This window comes from Myotis brandtii, unplaced genomic scaffold (genome assembly GCF_000412655.1).
Source record: "Myotis brandtii unplaced genomic scaffold, ASM41265v1 scaffold355, whole genome shotgun sequence".
NCBI lineage: Eukaryota > Metazoa > Chordata > Mammalia > Chiroptera > Vespertilionidae > Myotis > Myotis brandtii.
The window spans coordinates 1,934,916-1,958,914 of record NW_005363642.1 but is presented as its reverse complement, the minus strand read 5'-3'; the positions used below and the strand labels follow the sequence as shown (position 1 = coordinate 1,958,914).

Sequence of the window (23,999 nt, the reverse complement as noted above, 5' to 3'; positions counted from 1 at the left end):
CTATGGGGGGAAAAAAGAGGAACAACTGTAATAATCTGAACAATAAAGATTTATTTTTAAAAAAATAGGAATACAGCCCTAACCAGTTTGGCTCAGTGGATAGAGTGTCGGCCTGAGGACTGAAGAGTCCCAGGTTTGATTCCGGTCAAGGGCATGTACCCTGGTTGCAGGCACGTCCCCAGTAGGGGGTGTGCAGGAGGCAGCTGATCGATGTTTCTCTCTCATTGATGTTTCTAACTCTCTATCCCTCTCCCTTCCTCTCTGTAAAAAATCAATAATATATATATTGTTCAAAAGAATAGGAATACATTCGGTCATGTGGGAGGCCATACTTTCTGTCAGGTGGCACGAAAGATACTCAGGGCACAGCAGGCAAGGAAGGCAACGGATTCAAACCTAAGAAATGGAAAAAACACCTGGGAGCCCTTGACATTCAAAGGTTCAAGAACTTAAGACAAAGGAGAACTAGCAATGACATGTTTTGCACTTGTATTTCTTTTTAGGGTTTTCAGGGTTCTGTATGCCTTATTTGATCTTCCTAAGAACCCTGAGAGTTAAATCAACCAAGGTGATCAACACAGGTGAAGATGATGGAAGAAGAGAAGAACTCAGAGACAGAGTTAGAATTGTGGGGCATGTGGGAGAAAGAGTGAGCTCTCTTGCCCAGCCGATGTAGCTCAGTGGTTAAGCATTGACCCATGAACCAGAAGGTCACTGGTTTGATTTCTGGTCAGGGCACATGCCTGGTTTGTGGGTTCGATCCCAGTAGGGGGGCATGCCGGAGGCAGTCAATCAATGGTTCTTTCTCATCGATGTTTCTATCTCTCTATCCCTCCCCCTTCCTCTCCTTCTAAAAATCAATAAAAACATATTTTTTTAAAAAAAAGAAAGAGTGAGCCCTCTAGATCACCTGATGGGTCAATATAGGAGACAGAAAGAACTGGTCTGTGATAGGGAGCAGACTGTGGTGCTTCTTGGGTACCTGGCTAATGGTTTAGACTTTACCCTGGTAATAATGTAGATATCACCAAAGCTCTAAGAATGGGGAGTTAATATGCTCAGAGTCCCCTTTGGTGGTGGGAGCGGTAGTTGATGGTGAGCATCTGGGCAGAAAAGTTAGAAGACTGGAGTCAGAGTCCAAGGGGAAGGTGATAAGGACCGGGTGACATGGAGAGGAAGGAGGTCACCACGAGTTGGGTAGTGGAAGAATGGACACACCAGAGTGCCACGTGTGGTACCAGAGATGGTTCTGTCTAACACAGACAAGGCACTAGCTGACAATAAAGCACACAAGCCAGAGCCCTGATTCTCTTTTAATCCTTCTGATTAATTAATGAGGAAGTCTCATTTTGGTGCTAATAGGTCTTCAACACCTTTCTAACACTTGTTAATCTACTCTTTAAGGAGAGCGAAATATGCTAAGGGTTAGCAGAAAATAGCAGCTAGTTGCCTTTTAATGGTGCTGTTGTTTCCACTTTTTTTTATTTTGAGGTTGTTCTTTTTAAATTTGTGTGAATGTGTTCGTTCCTTAGTTTACTATTACCTTCTACTTATGGCAAGGGAAAACAGGTTCTATTTTTGGTAGTGATATAACATTTCCTTTTAAAATATATTTATTTTCTTTTATGATTTCAAGAAAAGCATTGAGGAGAGAAAAAAGATCATCCCCAACAAGTTAAATGTAGTATTTCCATAACAGCAATTCCACTCCTGGGCATATATCCCCGCCAAAAATGAAAGTATTCAAGCAAAAATATTGTGCACACATATTGGTAGCAGCACTATTCACAACAGCCAAAAGGTGGAAATAACACCAATGTCCATCAATGGATGAATAGATAAACCAAATGTGATCCATCCCCACAGTGGAATACTATTGTAATATTATTATTGAGCCATAAAAGGGAGTGAGTACTTATACATTCTACAAAATGGATGAGCCTTGAAAACATTATGCTACTTGAAAGATGCCAGACACAAAAGGCCACATTTGATAGGACACCATTCCATCTGGAATAGTTAAATCCATAGAAACACAAAGATTAGTGGTTTCTGGGGCTAAAGGAAGGAGGGAATGGAGTGAATGCTTAACAGTTATGGGGTCTCCATTTCGAGTGATGAAGATGTTCTGGGGCTACAAAAGGCAATGGTCGCACACCACTGTGAATGCACTAATACCACTTAATTGTTCACTTTAAAATGGTTAAAATGGCAAACTTTATGTTATGCCTACCTCACTACAATTTTTTTAAAAGTCAAAATAGACCAAAAAATTCTGTGAAGGTGTCATGGGAAGGTGCCTGAAGAAACTCTTCTAGTGGAAAAAGCACAGGGTGAGGAGTCAGGAAACCTGAGTTCAAGTGCCAGCTCTGTGTGACCAAGAGCAAGTGTCCGTGACTCTCTGAGCTTCACTTTCCTTCTGTTTCCTTCACTTTTCTGAAGTTTGTGCCAGCAATATGGTGCCTGCGCATGTGGGGTTCAACATCCATCCGTCCTTCCTTTCCCTTCTGAGTGTGGGTGACTTGAAGAGCTGAGAAGGCATTGACAGAGGGAGAAAACCCAGTATGGGGACGAAGCTTGAAGGGGACTGGTTCTAGGCAGGTTCAGTTTAAGGTGCTCATGGCTCACTCCACAGCATGTTTTACTTTATGTCAAGGGAGTAAGCATACCAAGAACCCAGAGCAATAGGCTGGGACCACAGGTACAGATGGTGAAGCATCTGCACAGCTCCAGCTAAGAAGGACCACATCTGGAGAAGGGCAGCTACTAGGGATGCTTTGAGGAAGGCCCTGTATCACCTGTAGAGGGGCCTAAGCCCCACCAAGCAGGCAGAAGGCAGTTCAGCAGCAGCCAAGTAGGAGTGACTCTTGACCTTGAAGAACAAGTTGACTCCTCTATCACAGAGTGGACCTTAGCCCAGTCCAATTTCATGCAAGAGGAGAGATGCAGCCAAGAGAGAAAAAAAAAAGGAAAAATGTATTTTATAAATTTAATATCTCATAAAAAAAAAATATATATATATATATATATTTCCTTTTGACATGGAAGAGTGCTGAAGCTCAGATTAAACCCCAGGTCTGTCTAACTCCAAGCTCCAAAATTTTTCCAACACAACCTGCTCTTCTTATTGCATAGAATTCACCAAAAAAAGGAAAGATGTTAAAGCTACAAGAGCCATTAGCCCAACCTTCTCACATGCAAATAAGAAAACTGAGGTCCAGAGTTTGCCCAGCCTGCCCGCCACGCTCACCCTAGTACCATGGGGAAGCAAATTAAACTCCTTAGCACAATCCTGCATGCCCCTGTAGTGAGACAGTTACAATGGTCCCTGTGGTTGGCTAAACCATGGCCCCCCAGGTATCCAGGTCCTAACCCCCCGAGTTTGTAAATGTTACTTTGAATGACCACAGGGATTTTTGCAGATGCTATGAAATTAAGGCTCCTGAGATGGGGAGATTATCCTGGCTGCATGGGTAGACCCTAAATGTAATCATCCGGGTCCTTACAGGAGGTGTGACAACCGAAGGAAAATGCTATGCTGCTGGCATTGAAATTGGAGGCGAGGGTGATACGCCAAGGAATGCCACTCTGGAAGCTGCTAAAGGCAAGGAAACAGATTATCTCCTAGACCCTCGAGAGGGAGCACGCCCTGCGACACCTTGATTTGGGCACAGTGAACCCGAGTTCAGATTTCTGCCCTCTGGAGCTGCAAGAGAGTGAAAGGGTGCTATTCTCAGACACCAAGTTTGTGGCAATGTGTTAAAGCAGCCGTGGGAAAGAAATACCGTCCTGGACCTAGCCCTTTCTACTGTGCCACCATCTTACTTACACATCTGGGCACCTAACTGCCCCAAAACTGGGTGCTAGAAAGAGGGGAAAGATGAAGTCATAAACCTAAGTGGGATGCAGTCTCCACAAACTAAGTGAGTAGCAACACACATCACACAGGGCAGTGGACCAAGGGCAGATGAACCATGAACGGGACATTGACTTGGGCAAGACTCCATCTGGCTTTGAAATTCTGCCCTAAGCAGGACACCAGACGTGGCTTTAGGAACGAAAGAGAAGGCTGCATGCAGGCGGGCCTCATTAAAATGTACTTTCTAGACAGGATTCCTGGTCACGGGTAGGATCAGAGATCCATCTAGTCTCTCGTGTGGTCACAGTGTGGCTGAGGATTTGAATTTGTGATTCAGCTGCTCAGAGTCTGAGGAACAGTCGGAGGCAGAGCCTTTCCTGGTGCAGCTGAAGCAGAGATTTGGCCCCTTTGCTGAATTCTTCCAGCCCATTGCACTAACCCTCATCAATCCTAAACGTTAACAGATTCCTTTCAGAAGTAAAACATGATCGCGATGTATTTTGGAGAAATGCCCCAATTAGCAGAAAGCTCATTATTGATTAGTTCTTCTTCTTCTTCTCTCTGTCCCAGGTATCCTGAATTTCTTGACCCTTTTTCTCCCATCCAGGTCCAAGAATGATGGGGCAACTGCTTGTGAATAATTTGGTGGAGGCACATTAATTGTTCAGACGACTCCCAGGAAGGCCATGTGTGAGCAAATGAATCATCCTTCTGAAAAGAATATTAAGCTCCTATGTGCACCAGCGTCTGCCTGCTGCAATCTGCTCGGTGCCCTGACTCAAGCTGCCGCAGCCCGCCTGCACTGCCAGCGCAGCAAGCGCGGAGTGTTAACATCCTCGCACACCAAGTCCCGCTTGGTCCTGACACCAACCCCCAAATAGGGAACAGACTCCACGGGGTGCTGCCTAGATAAAGAGACACGAGCATTAAGAGACCTTAGTCTGCTAGAGCTTCAAAGGTTTAGTAAAACATGGGGCCCAAAGTGCAATGAAAACTTCACTTATTAAACATCCACCGTGTAGACAGTACCACATGGTGACCGTACTTCAAAACCTGGAGCTGTGGTTCTCAACCGGGACAAACGTGCCCCCCAGAGAACACTTAGCTGGGGCCCAAAGTGCAATGAAAACTTCACTTATTAAACGCCACTGTGTAGACAGTACCATACAGTGACCAGACTTCCAAACCTGGAGCTGTGGTTCTCAACTGGGACAAACGTGCCGCCCAGAGAACACTTAGTCGTGTCTGGAGACATTTTGTGTTGTCACAACTGGGGGTGTGGCAGTGCTATTGGAATCTAGTGGGGAGCAGCCAGGGATGCTGCCAGACATCCTACAAAGCAAAGGACAGCCCCATAGCAAAGAATTATTCAGCCAATATGTCAGCAGCGCCAAGTTTAAGAAACCATGCCCAAGAGCCAAACTAGCTGTGTTCAAATGCTGGCTCAACCACTTACCACTGTGTGAATTCAGACATATATTTTAAGTTCTCTGGGCCTCAGTTCCTTCATCTGTAAAATGGGGATAATAATGAAACCTACTTCATCATGCTGCTGCGAAGACGAGAAGTGTTAATGTGTAGGCTGTATTAGTGTTAGAACAGTGCTTGCTACACCGTGTGCTTTATGTGCCAATGTGCTCTATATACACTTTTCACAGATAATTACTGATCTTTACAGCAACCTTGCAGGATTGACATTACTACTAACCCATTTTATAGACAAGAAAGTTGAGGCTCAGAATGGTTACATGGTGTGCCCAAGGACACAGAACTAATAAGTTTGAGTTGTCTGAATTCAAAGCACACATTCTCCTAGGTTTCTCAGACAGAGGCATGCATGGTCCAGACGTACACATGTGCCAGAGAATAAACATGGTCGAACTTTCTGGAGCATGACTTTTGCTTGACTATTTGGTGAAGAGAAAAGTTGACACATCTATCTGTAAGTCACTTTGAAATTAGTCTGGCCTTAATACCAATGCAGTTACAGTATGAGATGGTACGCATACTCTGCATGAATTTTAAGGTAAAGCATAGAGAGAAGGCCACGTGGGGCGCAGCCTGCCCAGCAGCGCATTTACCAGATTCTCCCCCGGTGTTGGTTTCCTATGGCTGCTGTAATCAATTACCATGCACTGACTGGTTTAAAGCAACACAGATTTGTTCTCTTACAGACCCAGAGGCCCAGAGTCTGAAATGGGTCTCACTGGGCTAAAATCAAGGTGTCACTGGGCTGCGTTGCTTCTGGAGGCTCCAGGGGAGGTTCTGCTTCCTGACCTTTTCCAGCTGCTAGAGGCAGCCTGCATTCCTTGGCTCGTGGCACCTGTTCCATCTTCAAGGCAATTACTCCAAACTCTGCTTCTGTCACCACATCTCCTTCTCTGACTCTCACCGCCCTCTCTCCCTCTCATAACGACCTTGTGATTACATTGGACCCACCGCATATTCCAGAAGAATCTCCCCATTTCAAGATCCATATTTGCAAAGTCTCTTTTGCCATATAAGGTAACATAGTCACAGGTTTCCGGGGATTAGGACATCTTCAGGGGACCATGATCCTGTCTACCACACCCCCTAAAGCTATTTGAATAACAATTTTTAGGAAACACTGAACCTGAAAGTCCTGTGTGTTTTAGGAAAGATTCCAAGACAAGGACTCGGTGCCTCAATGTGTGAGCCCCGTTGCCAGAACCGAAACCCCACCAGGAGAAGACAGCAGTCAGTGTTAGAGTACGTGGGGGTGTGAGTTCTGATCTGTTCAGGAGTAGAAGAAAAGCACTAGGGAAGCTTGGGATGAAGCTTGAAGTGCCTCCCAACCTCTCGGCATTATTCTGGTCGGGCTGCCATAACAAAGCACCACAGTCGGGGGTGAAGGGCACACAGCAGAAATTTATTTCTCATAAGACACTGGGGGGTAGGGGAGGCCAGGGGATTGTCAAGGGCGGGGGGAAAAAAGGACACATATGTAATACCCTTTGTAATACTTTAAGCAATAAAAAAAAAGAAATTTATTTCTCACAGTTCTGGAGGCTGGAATGCAAGAATAAGGCACCAGCAGATTCAGTGTCTGGTGAGGATCCATTTCTTCATTGATTGACATCTTCTGTGTCCTCACATGGTAGAAGAGGTGACAGAGCTCTATGGGGTCTCTTTTATAAGGGCACTAATCTCATTCATGAGGGCTCCACCCTCATGACCTAATCACCTTCCAAAGGCCCCACCTCTTAACACCATCAAGTTGGGGGTTAGGAACTCAACATATGAATTTTTGGGGGGGACACAAACATTCAGTCCATAACATTGGCATGCTGTAACAGAGGTTAAATATTTGGGAGATCCTCCCCCACACACATCTGTTAATATCAACCCTAAGTCCCTCCTACTTGTGTTTGCAACGCATTTTCTGGCCCACCCCGACCATGGCAAAGGAGAACCGTTATTCCTTGGCACCCATGCAATATCCCTTTCCGATCTCAAGGCAGTCACTGTGACATCCTCATCCCGCCTTCAATTTTCTAGAGAAAGGAACAAACCATGGTTTCACACTCCTACTGCTCACCACAAAGCCGGCAACATGAATACATCGCGGGCTAACTAAGACATGGTTCTCTACCGCCTCCTGGCAAATCATAATAGTCAAGTTCCACGAAATGATTTTCTACTGAGAAATTTTACATTTTAAAGCAATTCTTGAAATAACATTGATACAGACACACGGTTGAGCAATGCCTGGTGACTAAGAATGAATAATCATAGAACTCCCTGCCAGGCTTCAAAATATTTATTAATTTTTAAAAATTCAAATTATTTCACTGTACTTTATATTGGACTCCATCATTTTTGAGCTTTTCCATTTACACAATGAGAAATCTCAAAGAAGTTAAACTGTGCAACATCCAGAGAACAAAGAAGTGTGACTAAATTAAAATATATTCCACAGCAGGTACCATAAAATAGATGCAAATTAGAACAATGAGATTCTAGTAGAAAAGTTTTTGTTTCAAGTTCTGGCTGGAGTTAGGTGACTGAGGCACTTTAATACAGCTATGGGAAGTGTCCAGGGTTCCAATCTTTCTGGACACCAATTAGAAGTACGAATCAAGAATCTTAAAATTCTTGTCCTGACCAGTGTGGCTCAGCAGATAGAGCATTGGCCTGCAGACTGAAGGGTCCCGGGTTCAGTTCTAGTCAAGGGCATGTACCTTGGTTGTGGGCACATCCCCGATGGGGGGTGTGCAGGAGGCAGCTGATCGATGTTTCTCTCCCATCGATGTTTCCAACTCTCTATCCCTCTCCCTTCCTTTCTGTAAAAATCAATAAAATATATTTTTTTAAAAAAATATTCTTAAAATTCTTGATGTACAGTGGCCCAGTAATTTCAGCCACAGGATTCAATTCAACACCAATAATCTGTAATTCAGACATTTCATTATGAAGGGGTTCACTGAGGTGCTATTTTTTTTAATATTTTTTATTGATTTCAGAGAGGAAAGGAGAGAGTGAGAGAGAAGCATCAATGATGAGAGAATCATTGATTGGCTGTCTCTTGCATGCCCCCCAACTGGGGACCAAGCCCGCAACCCAGGCATGTGCTCTTGACCAGAATCGAACCTGGGACCCTTGAGTCTGCAGACCAACGCGCTATCCACTGAACCAAGCCAGCTAGGTGCTAAGGTAATTCATAATTACAAATGTGAAGCAATCTAAATTATCAAGTACTATTATCAAGTAAATAATGATGTTTCTATATCATAGAAAATGCAGCAGATAAAAATGCTTACAAATAATTTGTAATGCTTCTGATAAATTAAATAAATTAAAAGCTATATGTGAAATTATATAATCAATAGTATGTATGTGTTTGTATATAAGGTATAAAAAATACTAGAAGGAAATATACTGAAATGTCACTAACAATTGTCCATGGATGGTGATTTTTATTTTCTTTATACTTCTCTGAATCTCACTAACCTCCCAATGTGCACGCATGAGATTACTCTCATATTAGCTGAAGTTATTTTTTAACAGTCCTTAAAATTCTTATCTTTTTGCGATATATACTGATAGATTTATTCTGACATTATACATATTTATACTGACATTTTAATAGATGAAATATAATGATGTCTTGGATTTGCTATAAAATGACCCCATGGTAAGGGTAAGGAGAGTGATGAAGTATATAAAACAAGAATAATAATTGTTGAAGCTGGGAACACGAGGACTCATCATACTATTCTCTCTACTTTTTTATGTGCTTGAAATTTTCCATGATTAAAGTCTTTCTCTGAATGCTGCCAAGTAGCATTCAAGTACTAATTAACCAAGACAAAACCACCAGCAATTAACTAAAGTGTAATTTGACCATGAAGCTCAGGCTTCACCCAAAGCCCACCATTCCCAGATCCCATGGGTGGAAGCCATGCCCATCACCTACCACCAGAGCCACAGCAAGCCTGTCATTTCATACCGCTTAACACCCTCTTCCTGTGGTTTTGGCTCTATTCACCCAAGTCAGCCAATACTACATTTCCTCAGCCCTACACATATCTTAGCTTGAAAACAATTCACCTGGCAAATATGTGGGGGGTTTTTTCAGCCCTAGGACTACAGACAAGCAAGACAATGTGGATTTCAAATGCCACTCGGTCTTTTTGGCTAGAGTTTTCTAATTTGGAAGAGAGGAGACAGAGCAGGAGACATTCCACTGTTTGCAACAACAAAACAGAAATTGGCAAAAAGCTCAACGTTTGGATTGCGAGACCTGCCTTCCAGAGGAAAATTCAGGAGCTATCCAAACAACACTTGAGCCCGGCAGCCTTGAGGAGCCTGTGAAGAGGGAAAAGCCCAAGTTGTAAACTGGCGTCTGGTCCTCCGTGAGCCAGCCTCCTCCACTCTGCAGCACACCCTTCACTGAGCTGGATGCGACCTGCAGGGCAGGCACATAGAAGACAGCCTCTTCTAGCTCAGGAGTTCTTTAATTCGACTCTAGAGCACAGCCCTGTAGGGCACCTTCTCTGACAAATTCCCACCCTCAGACCTCTGAATGAGGTGCCCTCCTCTATATTCGCACAGCCCTCCAAACCAGCCGCACCATAGATGCATCACTCTGAGGCCGGTCTCCAACTAGGTTCTGAGTTACATCAAAGCAAGTATTTGGATGATAGCTATACCTATAAAACATTTGGGCCCAGGGTACAGGCTCAATAAATGTTTGAAGAATGAACATATTAATAAACCAATAAATTAATGAATTCTAAGAAGGTCTCTGAATGGGTTTCAGAGGGTCTGTGAGCCCCAAAACTGAACATAATATGGAATGCATGCTTATAAAGGCGGTTCCTCTGGGGAGGGTCCATTGCTTTAATCAGTGTATAAAATGATCATGACTCTCCCCCTCACCACCCCCAACTATCTTCAATTCCTTGGGTGAGTATGTGGGTCTAGCTTTGAGGTGCCAGAGCTTTTCAGAAGCGATCCTATATTCTAGAATGGGTCATTATTTTGTTTGGGGGAAATAGGCACAGTTGGGGAGCAACAGAAAATCATTCACCTCTTTCAGGTCAGTGAGATTTAAAAGAGGAACAGGTCCTTGTCACATACCAACTTCAACCTAAATTACAAATGGAAACAAGCCACCATTCCTATTTATTTTTTTTTCTTTGAATGAGTAACATGGTCACCTCCGTGGAGAAGAACGTGTGTCTGAGGGTCTGCTGTGCAGTATTGAGCAAATACCCTTTCTCTGAATGCTGTATGTTATTAATTGGGGTTCGTTTGTTTTTTACTCTGCACATGATTATCTCTTTCTAATAAATAAATAATTAGAAAGAACACAGCCATTTCCATTATACAGAACACTGTGAAATTTGAATGGAAAGACAAAGCATTTGGAAAGCAATTTCAGGTTCTGCTTTTCCCTGGAAGATGTGAGGGGCAAATTAGGGAAAGTAGATAAACAACAGAATAGTCCCCAGAGCATTTTCTGCCCTAAGCAAATGCTCAAAACACAGGCGGGTACAACAGACCAAAAAAAAAGAATAATTTGACAACTGAAAAGCCAGAGAGGGTTCAGTCTATCTATTTAGAATGTAAAAGGATGACTACAGTAAGATGTGCAAAAATGTACATATACTTTAATAAGTAATCATGATGAACTGGATGCAACTGCAAGTGCTTCCCATTTGGAGGTCTGTGGCAATTATTCTAAACACCGTCTTCTGTAGATGTGCTTCTTGGCCAAAAACACTTCCACTAGTAAATATGATGCCGGCTGACCTACTTATGTTTATATTTATATATGTGTGTGAGAGTTGACATATACCTACATAGGTTTTCTGCTTTTCAAATATCATCTACCCTTCAGGATGATGTAAAGTCCTTTGGGGATTTGAGGCGATGATGCAGGGCTCATAAATTCCTCCCCCATGCCAGGCAAATTTAAACTGAATCACTCATATACTTGCAGAAAGTGGGGATGTTGGTTTTCAGCCAAATCCAAGGGCCTAAAGTTCCAGGACTTGGAGACTGTAAAAAAATTGTTTTCAAGGATTTGAGAGGTACAGAGTCTCTGAGTTAAACAGGACCTCAGCACCTAGCCGGTTTGGCTCCATGGTTACAGTATTGGCCAGCAGACCAAAAGGGTTGTAGGTTCAATTCCTGGTCAAGGGCATGTACCTTGATTGGTGCTCAATACCCAGTCCAGGTGGGGGAGGTGGGGGTGTGCGGGAAGCAACCAATTGATGTGTCTCTCTCACATCGATGTTTATCTATCTATCTATCTCTATCTCTCCCTCTTCCTCCTCCCTTCCGCTCTCTCTAGAAAAAAAAAAATCCTTAGGTGAGGATTAAAAAAAAAAGCGGGGGGGACCTCAGAGGTGACCCAATCCCGTCTGGCCAATGTGAGTCCAACTCGCCAGCCCGTTCTTGACAGACAGGCAGTCACTCTCCACTCAGTCACATCTGACAGACATTTATTCTCCTATAAAACATCACAGGTTTCCATTAGAGACCAAATTTCCAAAGCTTATTTCCCACATCAAGCTGAAACTTTACTCCTTCTAATTTCATCCTCTGGCCACAGTTTTGTCCCCAGAACAAAAGAATATTAAGGCTATCCCCTACCAGCCTATGGAGTAGTGAAACCTCTCTCACACATTCTCGCTGAGATTTCTCTTCTCTGGGATAAACTTCCCTAAGTATTTCTTCTGAGACTCTTATGTCATTGAGATCCCACATAATCCTGAAGGCTCTTCCTCTGGACAAACTGCAATTTTTCAACATTCATCTTTAAATATTAACCCCCACCCCACACCCGAAATAAGTCCAGTCTACAGGTAATGGTGTTATACCACTTGGCCATTGCTCCTACATCCCTGCTAACAGAAGCAAATGTTGCTTCAGTGGCAATTATCCATTCTTGGAGACAAATCCTGATTGTTATTCTCTACCAGTGATGTTCAAGGGGGTGGCATGTGACTCGTGCTGGCCAATGAAATGTAAGGGAAGTCTACTCAAATGGAAGGATAGAGAGTCAAGAAAAAAGCTTCTTTTCTATCCTTTTTTCTTCCTGTTTTAAAGGCTGGCATGTGAAGATGTGATGGCCGGAAAGAAGCAGCCCTCTTGTGACCAAGAGGAACCAGCAGCTGAGGAAGGCAAAGTGAAAAGGACCTGACTCCTTGGTGGGTTATTGAGTCACCAAACCATACCTGGGGCTCCTTGTTAAACAAAAAAAAATCCTAAATAGCTTCATGGTTTAAGCCATTGTTGGTCAAATATTCTGTTACTTGCAGCAGAAAGCACTCCTATCAATATAAAAAGGTATGCCCTAGTTGGTTGGCTCAGTGGACAGAGCGTTGGCCTCCAGACTGAAGGGTCCCGGGTTCAATTCCAGTCAAGGGCCCATCCCCAGTGGGAGGCGTGCAGAAGGCAGCTGACCAATGATTCTGTATTATCATTGATGTTTCTACCTCCCTCTCCTTTCCTCTCTGAAATCAATAAAAATCTATTTTAAAAATATATATAAAGGTATAATGGAGCTATCGCCAATCCTGATTCGAACATTTTCTTTCTAAAAGTGTGGACTTCACTTTTTAAAAAGCCATATCACTACTTAGAATCTGAGGAGCATCTGCTCAATGCAAAACAATCCTATATAATAAAAGCCTAATATGCAAATTGTCCCCTCAACCGGGAGTTCAACTGGGAGTTCGACCAGGGGATGGGGCCAGCACGCCCCAGATTGCCGCCCCCCCCCCCCATTCAGGGACAGGGCTGGCCAGCCAACCTCCCGAGTCCCCTCCACATCCCCCGCCAGCCCGGCCTGATCAGCCCCAATTGGGGCAGGCTGGCAGAACCCCACCCATGCATGAATTGGTGCACCAGTCCTGTAGTAAGCAAATCTATATATATGAAAGACTAAGCGACTGAAAGACCAGTTGACCAGTCACTATGATGCACACTGACCACCAGGAGGCAGACACTCAATGCAGGAGCTTCCCCCTGGTGGTCAGTGTGCTCCCATAGCCAACCTTCCAAGGCTGGCCAACCTCCTGGGGTCCCTCCCCCAGGTCGGCTGGCCCCGATCAGCCTCGATTGGGACTGGGCGAGACGGCCCCGGCCAGGCCAAGGGACCTCACCTGTGCATGAATTTGTGCACCAGGCTTCTAGTAACAAATAAAACACCTGTGACTGGTGTGGGGGGAGGGGTCACAATCTCAAATGATTGCAGAGACCGTGCAGTTACCATAAAAAGTGAATCTGGGAATATGTGAAATAACAGGGAGCGTGGAGGGCTCTAGTGAACTTGACAATGCTTGCTTCATCTAAAGACATTAAAATCCAAGCATTTTAGATACTATGGTGGTAAATAAAATACTAATGCACCCATGAGCCAGATTCAGCAGGCACTTCACTAGTTCATGACCCTTGCAAAAGTCATTCTCAATTCTAGTTGGAAAGCCACATCTGCTTCCTGCAAGAGTGCAAATCCTCCTTAAACCCGCCAGTGCAATCTGGAGTATGGGCTCATCATTTCAATCTGCAAAGGCAGTTTTGAATTTTCGTTCCATCGCCCAACATCTTAATCATTTTAATTCCGACAACCAAAATATTAACATCAAAATCAGTTGTCTCTCTTGAATCTAAACCCCTTCCCTAAACTAACTGCATTCAGAATGATTCACTTGAAAGAGCAATAAAATAAAAGCAGAAGAATAATCCCCCAAAGACCTGGATTCTGATTGTGTAACTAAAAAAAAATCATTGCAAAAGTCAGGACCTTTATTTTCTCATCTGCACAAAGGGATTCTTTAATCATGTCCCTGGGGCTGCCAGGTTCCCCAGGCCATCACTGAGTTGCTTTATCCTTGGCAGAGATGAAATAAAAACTATATATGTCCACGCCCTAAATCCCTAAGCCCCGAGAAAGCATCTGATCCAATTGGTGGAGTTATTTACTGCAAAGGTCACTGAGACAGTCTCCGCTTACAGACATTGGCCATAATTAATCTTCAGTTTGCCATAAAGCTCATGGCAAGTGCAAAGAACTCAAAGGAAGCTTCTGGTAGTCCCAGTTACGAAAGTATGAATCATTTTATGTTGGACTCTCCATTCCTAACGGTTCTGTGTAATTCATTCCCAGCTTCCTGCAGGGGATTCCCTCTTCACCCTTCATCATTTTCCTCTGGTTACTAAAAAGTGCATGTACATTGGAGAAAAATAGAAACTACAAAATATAGACATAATACATAGAATTTCTGTAGTAAGTATTTATTATTACAAGTCACTCACTGAGCTACATACTTTACATCCATTATCTCATTTAAATCGCACAACTCTATGAAGTAGGTACTATTATTATTCTCATATTAAACATGAAGACACCAAGGCTCAGAGCCATTAAGGAACTGGCCTATGATCACCCAGCAGATACGTGATGGACTCTGAATTTAAACCCAGGAACCCTAACTTGAGATCCAACTTATTAACCATGCTACAATGACTTTTTTTCATTTTAAAAAAATTATGACAGCTATGAGTTTACCACCTAAAAACAACCACTGCTCACAGATACGTATGTTTCTCACCAGCCTTTTCTTGAAGGCCATCAATTTTTCAGAGCTGGAAGGGGACTTAGAGGTAATATCACCTCAAACCTGACTAATTTCATAGGTGTGTGCCAAGTCTCCTCTTCTCTCTAGTAGGAAGATAATTACTAGCCATCTTAGGGATTAACAGAAATTGGGGGGTTCCATACAAAAGGCCGTGTAGCACTGCTGAGTAACAGCTCATCAGCAGAAGGTGGAAGTTGCCCTTGTAACCCAGCAGCTCTGGAGTTCGGATGTGAGTGATGGACCTTTCCATTAAACACTGAAGCTCATGGGAAGGGCAGACATGCACATCAGAATGTTGGTAGAGCTCACTCAGGAGAGCCTAAGGTTCAGACTCTTTGTCTAAGGGAGCGGTTCTCAACCTGTGGGTCGCGACCCCTAAGACCATCGGAAAACACATATATAATTACATATTGTTTTTGTGATTCATCACTATGCTTTAATTATGTTCAATTTGTAACAATGAAAATACATCCTGCATATCAGATATTTACATTACGATTCATAACAGTAGCAAAATTACAGTTATGAAGTAGCAACGAAAATAATTTTATGGTTGGGGGTCACCACAACATGAGGAACTGTATTAAAGGGTCGCGGCATTAGGAAGGTTGAGAACCACTGGTCTAAGGTTTTCTGGGATCTTCCGACTCGAGTGGTTGGTTGAGAAGGACTGAAGGCCTGTGGGCTTAAAAGGACAAAATACTACATTGGTGGCAGCAGTGAACACAGCATCGTGGCCACATGCACACTATGAATTAGCCACAACCGAGGAGCAGCCCCTGGGAGGGAAGGAGATGCCCAGGCAAGGCCTCCTAACAAAGAACAGCTATTTTCTCCACCTCCTACATCAAGGATCTCAAGCCCAATGCCTTCAGGACCAAGTCCACAGCACAAAGGGTGAAGTGGGCAAGTTGAGGACTAAAGAGAGAAGAGAAAGAGCGCCTGCGCTGTCTGAGGGGGAGGGGTGCTGTTTATCTCCAGCCCACTGTTGCCACGGGAAACATGGGCCCAGTGTGATCAGGCCTTCTGATTTTCTCAAAGAATCATGAAATTTGGATTTTTTTTAAAATGTCATGTCTTTAAATGTTGGCAACTAACTTTAAAATGTTGGCAAGCAATTTAAATTTGAATAATAAGGAGGAGTGCCGGACAAAGGAAACACACCGGTTAATAACATAACCTCTCAATGACCCCATGGCCTTATCAGAAACCACCAACTCATTAAAAAAACAAGATTCTATTTGTCTCTTTCCACTCCCTTCTCCACCCATCCTCCTCCTTCACCCCTCCCCTCCCCACTCTACTTAGAGGAGCATTTTCCACCTGAGGCTACCAAGAAGATAAGCACTCCCCCCTTGAAATCCACCAGACCACAGTTACCAAGGGTCCGTGTGATTACCAATGACCCCCGGGGCCACTTGGAAAGTTAGTCATGCCTCTCGGGTGATGCCTGTTGCTCCCGAATGAGTTATGTGAGGAGGAGTGGATGATTGCATCTGACATGCCTCATCAAGTAGGCTAAATATAGGCCTCCCCGCTCCCAGGAACTACCCGATGCCTCCATTGCCTCCGCAGTAGGAGCTGAGTGAGCTCCACCAACATTCTGATGTGCATGTCTGCCCTTTCCATGAGCTTTTAGTGTTTAATGGAAAGGCCCATCACTCACATCCGAACTCCAGAGCTGCCGGGTTACAAGGGCACCAACTTCCACCTCCTGCTGATGAGCTGTTACTCAGCTGCACTACAAGGCCTTTTGTATGGAACCCCCCAATTTCTGTTAATCCCTAAGATGGCTAGTAATTATCTTCCCACTAGAGAGAAGAGGAGATTTGGCACACACCTATGAAATTAGTCAGCATTTAGGGAACAAACACTGCATGGAAAGCCCTGAACCACAGTGTGGTAAGTTCGCCCAGAAACTGCAGCAAGCTGGCAACAGAACCAATGGCTTCATTCATTCAATCAACAAACATACGCCAAGTAACAAATGCAAAGATCAAGGGCAGCACAAGTTGCCAGAAAGAACACACATGTGGACTAGTAATTAAACTTACAAAAGGTAGAAAATAAGGAAGAATAGTTAAAATAATTATGGTATAAACAGAATACTCTGAAGCCACTTAAAATCATGTCTGAAAAGTCTACTTACTGATAAGGGAAAATTCCAAGAATATATAATCGAGTTTGAAAAAATAAAAGCAGGTTGTGAAATATAACTGAGTCAAAATCAGAATGAACACACTCAATAACCTCCTTCTTCTACTCCTAAAACATAAAATTTATAGATATTTTAAAATTTACATAGTAGTACTTGGAAATAAGCACAGGGAATCAGATCAAAAATAGAGAGGGCTCCCTAAAAATAAATGAACCAAAAGATGGGACTCTACAATTTCAAGTAGAAATCAAAGCCACAAGGTCCATGGACGGATGGGTCCATTATAAGCCATGGGAGCAGAAGTCCCAACATCCACCAGGGGAGGAAGGACAGAACCATGCTGCTAGTTATGAATGGGGTTGAAACATCTGCACCGTCCACCATGAGTCACAGCCAAAAAGCATGCTCCTGTCTGTGTCAAGGAGCCAAAATTAGGCCATCCACATGAGACTGGGACCCAAGCTTGCACCATAGGGTATGCAGCGCAGGAAGACAGCTCTGACCTGAGCTGTTGATATGAGCTCTGATTTAAAAGCACACACCCTTACAGATATAGGCAGGAGAATACATAAAACTGCCTTGCAAATAAGTTACAAACATAAATTAGGGAATATGAGGACATCCAATGATCAGACTCGCCCAATAGAAGAATTCATACCTGAAGAAACAAAGATGCTAGAACAATCAGAAAAGGACTTTATGACAAGTATTTTTTAAATCCTCAAAGAGACAGAGGTGGTATTTACATCCACAAGGTAAGAAGAGCTTTTTATAAATCAAAAAAAGTGAGAAGGCATGAAAAGAAACTAGCTATTTATCTTGGAAATAAAATAAACCATTGTTGAAATGAAAAACTTAGCAGATAGGCAAAACAATAGACCAGACACAAATGAAAAGAGCTGGTTAACTGGAGTATAGAATTGAAGAAACCTTCCCAGACATAGCACAGAGAAATAGAGAACTAGGGGGCAAAATGTTTAAGTTAATGTACATGGAGGATTGATGGAGTAGCTACGTATGAAGACAATAGAGATCATGTTGGAGAGGAAACATCCAAGAGATAATGGCTGAGATTTTTTTCCAGAATTAAAGAAAAACTGAATCTTCTGACAAAGAAAGCCACAGAGTGCAAAGTACAATAAAGGTAACCATATAGACAGTATAACCCTGAATTTATAACTAAATAAACACAGCTTAAAAGAAAATAGACCCAAGTGTCAACAGTGGTTACTCCTGATGATAGGATTTAAAGGGAGATTTTTATTTTCTTCTTTAAATTTTAATGTATTTTCTAGGTACTCTGCAATGAAAAGACGTTTTTATAAACTGTCTGTAGAGAAGGAGTATTTGTTATTTCACATACACATAAACGTACTTAAAAAAATATCTGTCCTCAGGGAACTTGCACTCTAGTGGAGGAGATGAGGAAATAACATCTAAAGCATTAACCCACATGGATAGATGTAGTTAACATCTGAGCCTTGCCTTTTCCCCTATGAAAAAGTTAGAAATAAGAGGAACAGGGAAGGAGGAGGGAAGGACACTGAGCAGAAACATATAGGACTGGTGCATATGCTTGATTTATAGGGGCTGCTACTGCAACTTCCATGTATTCCACTTGGACAGGATCAAAATAGCCAAACCAAGATGTGGTTAGAACTTATGTACATCAATCATTATTCCCACCTCTAACTTAATTATATCTCAAGACCACCCACAGATAGAAGCAGAAATTAACATCTTCACTGTAAATTCAATTAACACCACAAATATCTGTCACTTGACACATTTCAATTACTATAAAACTTTCTAATTTTTTTTTCAAGGGCCAAGTAGACTGAGGGAAAGGTAAAATGGTAGGGAGAGGTATTCAATGTAACTGATAATCAAAGTAAGTGCCATGGTTATCCACGGGGGCACTATCGTGTTATCAATTTCGAAGCGAAAACACAGTTATGTTCTGGGCTTTACCAAGTGAATGTCATCACAGGCGGAAACAGGGAGGCCTTGTCAGAGGTTCAGACTTTGTGGCCATAAACACCACTGGCAAACCCGACCAAGCAAGGTGGTCTGTTTCTTCAGAGCCAAACAAACTGCATTCGGCATTCAGCATTCAAGCTCCAAAAGAAACAGGTGGCAAAGGCACTAGCCAACTTGATGTGCTACTAGGCTGTTCATGTCTCAGACGATCTCTGTTTTTTTTTTAACACATCCAGGTTTTTCAAAATACCACTCTCTAACCCAATCCTTCTCAACATCAGAAGCACATTCCATATGTGGGGCCCAACATGTACCCCAATATTATCCCTACTGACATATTTGATTCCCTGCCATCAAGACCAACTCAGAAAGCCCCAGCGATGAGGAATATACAATTTCCTTCACCATTTTTGAGTCAAGGGATCTTTTGTTCCTCTCTTCTCCACCCCCTCTTAAATCTCTCTCTAATCTTGATTTCTCTGAAAATGTTCTTTCTCATCTCCCTCCTGGCATTTCCTGATTCCTTTTTTCTTTTAATTAATCCTCACTTGAGAATATGGTTGTTGTTGTTTTTTTATTGATTTTTAGAGAGAGAGAGAAAACATCGATGTGAGAGAGAAATATTGATTGGTTGCCTCCCGTAAGGGCCTCGACCAGGATCCAACCTGCAACCTAGGTATGTGCCCTGACCGGGAATCGAACCTGCAATCTTTTGGTGTACCGGATGACTCTCCAACCAACTGAGCCACCTGGCCAAGGCATCCCTTTTCTTCTTTACTCTCTTGTCCAATCCCCAGAAGGAATTTTCACTCCACAGGAGAGGAGGATGCTTCCACCCATAGCTCTTGGACTTCTCAAAACTCCCTTCCTTATACCCTGTTCAAGAGAGGAGCAGCTGCTGGTAGTAAGTCAGAGCCTGCCATTCACAGTGGGAAGGGTCACTGCCTATCAAGGGAGTGCTCAGCGATGAGCCCATTCCCTGTTCCTGCTGCTGTGCCTGCAGTCGGATGTATGAGTCAGGAGAGAGCCTGAGCCACACACCTGCCAGCTCTGACATCCCAGCCTGAGTGAGCCTCCAGCCACCTTCTCCAATTCAGCTTTTAGCAGATTTCTCCACTGATTGTGCTGGGCCCTAGTCAATCCAGAAATTTCACTTTCAATATGGCTATTGTTTTCTGTGTATTACTCCTTTGGTCAAAACTTCAGAAGGGAGGAGGTATTGGTGGTAATACTTAGATACTAAAATCCCTGCTGGAAACCGCTGTTCTCCTTTTTAGTATCTTCATCGGAAGGCTGGTCACTCCTGCTAGTCACTTATGTGCAAGCTCTGTGGGCTCTGATTTGCTGCACCTTTCCATGGCTCAGTACCTCCCATAAAATGAAATTCCTTGACCCCGCCCCCCCCCTCCGCAGATGGGATGACAAAGTTAAAGAATAGGTTTGACTTTGGTAGAATGTGAGATCTACAGCTTGGGACCAAAAAACCAGAGATCTAGTTCCATCACCCACTGTGTGGTCTTGGCCGTCTTTAGCTGCCCTACGCCTCAGTCACTTCATCGGAAAGTTGCAGGGTGTTCTCGTAGACTCTAAGTCCCTTTCCAGTTCTGAAATGGCCCATCCCTTCGTGGCAGGGCACAGCTGTTCCCTACTTTTTTCATGCCAGGAAAGAACCCCAAAACTGAGAAGTGGCTGGGAAAATGCTCAACCACACATAGGAATTTTTCTAGGCTGCAAACCATTTTAAATGAATGTTTAATAAGATACTGCATCAGTTATGTACTTGGGCTGAATGTACTGCAGCCCAGGAGACCTGAAAGAATTAATACAGTTCCCAAAAGAGCTGGTGGGAATTGCTGAGGCAGAGGCAGAATCTGATTTGATGAATTGAATAGAAAAGTGCTTTGAGAGCATCAGAAGGAAAGCGCTATGACACATCTCTGCTCGCTCCATGAAGATGTCTCCTCCTACCTAAGGAACATACTCCAAGAAGGTCTCAGGGCTGGGGGCCATGGCACACAAGTACATTTACCCTTTCCTCCCCTTCCTGACTCCCTTTCGCTTGCTGGAGCTTAAACAGAGGTACAATGCACCCACAACTCTAATCCTTCCTTTTTTTCTCACTCCTCTCTTAGCTTCTTCCTACTGTCTTCAGTCCTTCCACTTCGGGACAATTCTCAAACCAAGCCCTCCTAATATCTCACTCAAATCTCCAAGTCTCTCTCCCCTCTTCTCCCAACCAACGCTCCCATCTGGTCCACAGAAAGACCCTCCCTTATCATCCTAAGCCAAGAAATTTGGACACACCTTTCTTCATTCTGACACTCTCAGACTTCAGTACCAAAACCCATCCTTGGGTGCTAACCCCTCCATCTGAGGGCCTTGGGAACCCTTCCAGCTCCACCCCAGGAACAGGTAGGAAAGCGTCAGGCCCTCCATGCTCTGGGTCTGCAGTCAGTTCTCCTCTCCACTCACACCCACTCCGCTAGAGGAATACATTCTTGTGGCTGTTAGGGCTTCTCAAACTTTCCACCCTTCTTGGGGCTGCGGAAGCATGACGTTTCTCTGTTCTTTTGTGCTTTACCTAAAAACTTTGCATTTTGTTCCACAGCACACCCATATTTAATCCTTTTTGAAATAGTTTTAGTCACCACAAGAGGGGAAAAATGAACATTTTCCACAAAGCAACCTGGTAACATTGATATTATAGGAATGTAAGCCATGTTGTTTCAAGTGGCCCCAGGCTTGTATCTGTAAACTGCTTAGCAATCGCCAAGCATTCCACCACCCTATCACACTTCTGTGCTTTCCAAGTTCTTCCTGGCACACCCAAAGTGCCTCTCTGAGTACCCCACTTTCAGACCCAAGACAAAAGGCATTTCCATTCATTTCTGGGCTGGAGAGGTGGGACCTGGTTCTCTCACCAGGGTCAGTGGCCACGACCCCCTGTCATGGCAAGAAGATACCAGGGACTCCCGAAGACCTTGGGTGGCTGTCCTATGACTAGCGCACTCCGGAGTCCTCGCAGACCATCGCTTCCGGCCTTACCTTATCAGCCATGATCATCGATGCGCCCCCGTGGATGCCCAGGATGGGGATGAAGGTCTGTGAGGAGATAAAATCCAGCATCTGGGCCACGGCCTCCTGGTCGGTGTCGTCCCCAAACACCAGGCCGTGGATGCGCGCCCCGGACATGAGGTCGCACACATGTGTGATGAGGCTCTTGGGGTCCGTGCGGTTCATCAGCAGTGCTACCACGTTCACGTCCAGGGGCAGCCCAGTCGCCTGCTCCGGGCCCCACAGGTTTCGCAGTTCACGTTCCGTCACGTCGTGGCTGTGACCCAGCAGCACCGCGATGTTCAGCGCCGGGGTACCCTTCTCCGCCGCCGCACCCTGCGCCGGATGGCGCCAGACCAGAAGTGCCGGCAGCACCAGCAGGGTCCAATAGCCCAGTCTGCCCATAGTCGCCACTTATGGTCCCTGCAGGGTGGAGAGGGAGAGCCAGGGCTGCGGTGAGCCAGGGTTCCAGACCCCGCCCCTTGCTCTACCAGCCAGGTAGAGAGCCCACCCGCAGCGCAAGTTGCCCGAGTCACCTACTCCATTCCCGATCCCCGACGTCATCCACGTCACTAGACACATCGCCAACTCTATCCAACTCCAATCCGAGCTAATTCTCCAACCCTGGCGGTAAATCCATCTTCTCCTCCACCCTCCTTCTCATGCCTCAGTCGCCATGCCCGACTCTGCCCACATCTCCCACCGAATCCACCAAGTTAGTTGCGGACCACCGCCCTTGAGCGTAGGCGCACAGAGCAAACCTGTCACCCACTCCTCTCCCACGCCGGCTAGAGCGGACCAAGTTACGGATCCCGCCCCCTGCTCACAAGGAGCGAACTACAGATCAGCCGGGCATGCGGAGGCGGCGTAGAGACAAGTAACCCGGCTCCAGCGCTCCGGCGAATGGACTGACCCCGCCCCCTGCGAACGCGCGGGACGCAGCGCAGACCTGGCTCCCTGCGGCACCCGCTGCAGACCCCATTCCTCTCGTGCAGGTACAACCCACGAGCTTGGGAGTGAGAACTCTCCCTTCTGCGCTCCAGTCTCCCGGGGCGCCTTAAGGAAGTTAGGGCCCGCCCCTCCTCCCGCTGAGGGGCCCTGAAGAAAGTGACCCCAGGACCCGCCCCCTACACGCACGGGTTCACACACGTTCTCTTTCACGCGCGCTGTGTGCAATGCAGAATTCCGGAGAGGAGGTCGTCCGCGGGCCTGTGCGTGGGAGCTGGCAAAAAACGTGTGTGGGGCTAAAGGTAAGCTCCTAAGAAGCTCTCCGACCGACATAAACTGTACAGCCTCTCCCCAGGCTTTCCACTGCAGGTCCTGTTAGCAAGTCTTAGGTGCACGTGGGCAGGTGGGGATCCACTAGCTCACAGGCACGCGCGCATTTCTGCGCATAACCACAGGCCGCCGTAATGGTGCCAACGGCCATCCGGAGTCCGCACATGGACTCAGGCGGTGCACACATATACACCGCGCCAGGTACACAGGGGCGCGTGCCTGCAAATACCAGCACAGTCGTGCACGCGTGCACAGGCGCGCGCCCTGGGGCGGGCACTGCCAGAGCCCGGGGAAGTTGGGGAGAACTCGCACCGATCTCAGAGCTCTATGAGTGAGCACTGCGGTGCCGCAGCGCCCCCTGGTGCTCCTCTCTCGCCTAGCTACCGATACTCCCTCGCCGGCTTTCTCTCTCCCTCTCTCCCTAGATCCTTCTCCCGCTCTCGCTTGGGTCGAGTCTTCCTCCTCCCCATCCCGCCAAGCCCAAGTCTCCCGCTGGGACGTACCTGTAGCCCGAGAAGGTCGAGGATGCAGTGGGGCGCGCTGCGCGCACGAGCAT

General features: G+C 45.1%; 1 protein-coding gene across 1 annotated transcript in view; it reads right to left on the bottom strand.

Moving 5' to 3' along the window:
* The window catches only part of GRIN2A (glutamate receptor, ionotropic, N-methyl D-aspartate 2A), a 379,799-nt gene extending 355,800 nt beyond the window's left edge, over positions 1 to 23,999 (bottom strand). Inside the window, exons 1-2 of the mRNA XM_005871756.2 lie at positions 23,947 to 23,999; positions 22,157 to 22,588 (exon numbers count right to left, since the gene is read on the bottom strand). Coding sequence (XP_005871818.1) covers positions 22,157 to 22,570 — 414 coding nt within the window. The 5' untranslated portion in view covers positions 22,571 to 22,588; positions 23,947 to 23,999. The remainder of the gene's footprint in view (positions 1 to 22,156; positions 22,589 to 23,946) is intronic.